Source organism: Poecilia formosa, unplaced genomic scaffold, assembly GCF_000485575.1.
Source record: "Poecilia formosa unplaced genomic scaffold, Poecilia_formosa-5.1.2 Scaffold114, whole genome shotgun sequence".
Classification (NCBI taxonomy): Eukaryota; Metazoa; Chordata; class Actinopteri; order Cyprinodontiformes; family Poeciliidae; genus Poecilia; species Poecilia formosa.
Genome location: NW_006800053.1, coordinates 1838674 through 1841634, shown reverse-complemented (window position 1 = coordinate 1841634; position 2961 = coordinate 1838674). Strand labels below are relative to the sequence as shown.

General features: G+C 50.3%; 1 protein-coding gene across 1 annotated transcript; it reads left to right on the top strand.

Moving 5' to 3' along the window:
- Positions 1 to 686: 686 nt before the first annotated feature.
- Positions 687 to 2349, top strand: junbb (JunB proto-oncogene, AP-1 transcription factor subunit b). Its single transcript, XM_007560340.2, has one exon. The coding sequence runs from the start codon at positions 1021 to 1023 to the stop codon at positions 2035 to 2037; it is 1017 nt and encodes a 338-aa protein (XP_007560402.1). The 5' UTR covers positions 687 to 1020; the 3' UTR covers positions 2038 to 2349.
- Positions 2350 to 2961: the final 612 nt, after the last annotated feature.

Genomic DNA, 2961 nt, shown 5'->3' with positions numbered 1-2961 from the left:
TATTCCAAGACATTCTGTCTCCTAAATCTACTGACTTTGAAGCCAATTTGCTCCCCTTTCTGGGGGGAAAAGTCCCTAGCTTCCCACCAGCATGGATTGAGTTTACACAGGAGAAGGAATGCTGCTGGAAGGACGCCTGAAGGGGCGTGGCTTTTTGGTAGCCCTTCTGGAGGAACAACTCGTCACCATGCCCATATAAGAGCATACCCATATAAAGCTCAACCAACTTCCTCTATACGAGTGCTCGCAATAAACAGCCAAACGTCTCAATATTTACAGCATATTTTACATCTAACAGGAAAAAAATGAACAACGGAGTAGCATATTTTATAATGCCCCGATCGGATATGGAAAGAACCAGCAATTCCCTCTGTAGTTTGACAATAAACAAATGAATGAAAGAGCAGAACGAGTGAGAGAAATTTTGATTTGATAACCTCGCAACCTCGTTTATCTGACGGGCATTTTATGTAGATCGTACGGACGCAGGAGGCGGTGTGTGGACGGACTGCGTCGGGTTATTTCTCCGTTGCCATCCCTCCTTGGTGCGCCGCTCTCTTGCCTACAGGCTTGTTTACAGGCGCCTCTTCCCGGCATTGGCGTCACCCGACGACGCAGTGACGTGGCGGGAGCAGCCAATGAGAGCGCTCCGTCAAGCATGTGTCTGTGTGTATATATATATAAGGAGCGACTCTGGCCGGGACCGAACACACCTCACCACAGGAGCAGTCAGGAGTGAGGAGAACTTGACAGGATTGTGTACACTGCAGAAATTGAGAAAAAGGAGAGAAAAAAAAACACTTTTACCTGCTGACACTGAACTGAAGAGAGATTTGTTGGACATTCGCTTTCTCTTTTTTATCCTGTTTTCATTTTCGGATAGTTTTGGGGACATTTGACAGATACAACCCGAGCTGCTGATTATTGCTCATTATAACAGAGACTGATTTTTTTTTCTAGAAGCAGCCGGTAAGCTTCCACCTATATATTTTTTGTTTGTTTTTCATCCTTTACGACTTTATGTCAACAAAGATGGAACAGCCTTTTTATCATGACGACTCGTTTCTGTCGGCTTACGGCCACTCAGATGCAGCCATGCACGACTACAAGGTGCTAAAGCAGAATATGAATTTGAACTTGACAGAGCCCTATCGCAACCTGAAGTCTCAGCTGAGGGCCGAGGCGGACCCGTACCACGGGGGCCAGCCGGACGTCGGGTCCCTGAAGCTCGCCTCCCCGGAGCTGGAGCGGCTCATCATCCAGAACAGCAACGGGGTGATCACCAGTCCCACGCCGGGACAGTATTTCTACAACCGGGGCATCACCGACGAGCAGGAGGGCTTCGCGGAGGGCTTTGTGAAGGCACTGGACGAGCTCCACAAGATGAACCAGATGCCCCCTCCGAACGTCTCCATCGGAGCCGGCGGGGTTACGACGTGTTCGGCGGCGGCCTCTAGCGTCTTCGGCTCCGCGCTGCAGCCCGAGGCTCCCATCTACACGACGCTGAACGCGTACTGTCCGAACGCGAGCACGCTCTCTTCCGCCTCCAGCTACCCCACCGCCACCATCAGCTACCTGCCGCCTCACCAGCAACAGCAGCAGCAGCAGCAACAGCAGCAGAGCCACACACATACCTCGGCGCCCGCGGGACACCTCTTCCAGCACGCGCACCTGGGCTCCGGCATGCACCCGCAGCGGCTGGTCGCCCTCAAAGAGGAGCCCCAGACCGTGCCGGACCTGCTCAGCAGCGACGGCTCGCCGCCGATGTCCCCCATCGACCTGGAGACCCAGGAACGCATCAAGGCGGAACGCAAGCGTCTGCGGAACCGACTCGCCGCCACCAAGTGCAGGCGGCGCAAGCTGGAGCGCATCGCTCGGCTGGAGGAGAAGGTCAAGGTTCTGAAGAGCGACAATGCCGGGCTGTCCAACACGGCGTCGGTGCTGCGGGACCAGGTGGCACAGCTCAAACAGAAGGTCCTAACGCACGTGAGCAGCGGCTGTCAGCTGATGCTCACCAGCAAACTTGAGGCGTTTTAGGGCCACGAACTCACACATATGGACTGCTAAATGACTGAGAAGTAATAAACACTGGAGACACGTTCTGCGACGTGCGGCACAGGACGGAGCGGCCAGCTGCACGGAACCGACTGCAGACCGCTCTGATCGGGACTGATTTGAAATGGTACTTTCGGATGCTGGTCACCGCTCATAGGACCATTCAACACTTCAGCATCCAGGCTGAGCAACACAGCGGGCACTGGCGCACATTAAGTCGGGTTTACTAATGGTAGAAAATGGGAATTACTATTGTACTACTTTGTACTTTTTTTTGTTTTTGTTTTTTTGTTTTGTTTTGTTTTTTTTGCAATGCTGCATTTATTCTTTGTAAGTTATTTTTGTTTGCACGGTTGATCCAGGCAAACTTTTGTAAAATGTTTACATTGTCTTTTCTTTTTTTTAAAAAAAAATATTATTTGTGACGTGTATTTAAGTAAATTGTCTTTTGAAATGAAAGAAAACGACTTGAGTGGTCTTTGTTTTAATTTTTATTTTTTACATATTGCTTAATCAATGGGAAAATGAGAGGGATTTATTTTCCTATTGCACTATAACCCTACCAGTTATTTGTCTATCTCTCCCAGTGTGCACTTATACAACCAGAGTTCTGGTTTCCGTGTTTTTACGTACAGCACGTACCGTGCCTTTCCGAATTACGCACGGGCGTGCCCAAATATGGGCATGTTGTTGTCTATTTCGTCATAAGGGAGGATTTCTGGGAACCCCCGCCCAGGTAACGCAAACCGGTTTCACCCGAGTCCCGCCTTGTACTGAATAGATAAGAACTCCAGCAGGGCGGCGGAGTTTCCTCCTTATTGAGCAACAGTTACAGGGAACTGCTGCCACACCAGGGCTGGACAAAGTGCAGCTTCTTATCAGGTGTTCTGATAAAACAAACTGTTA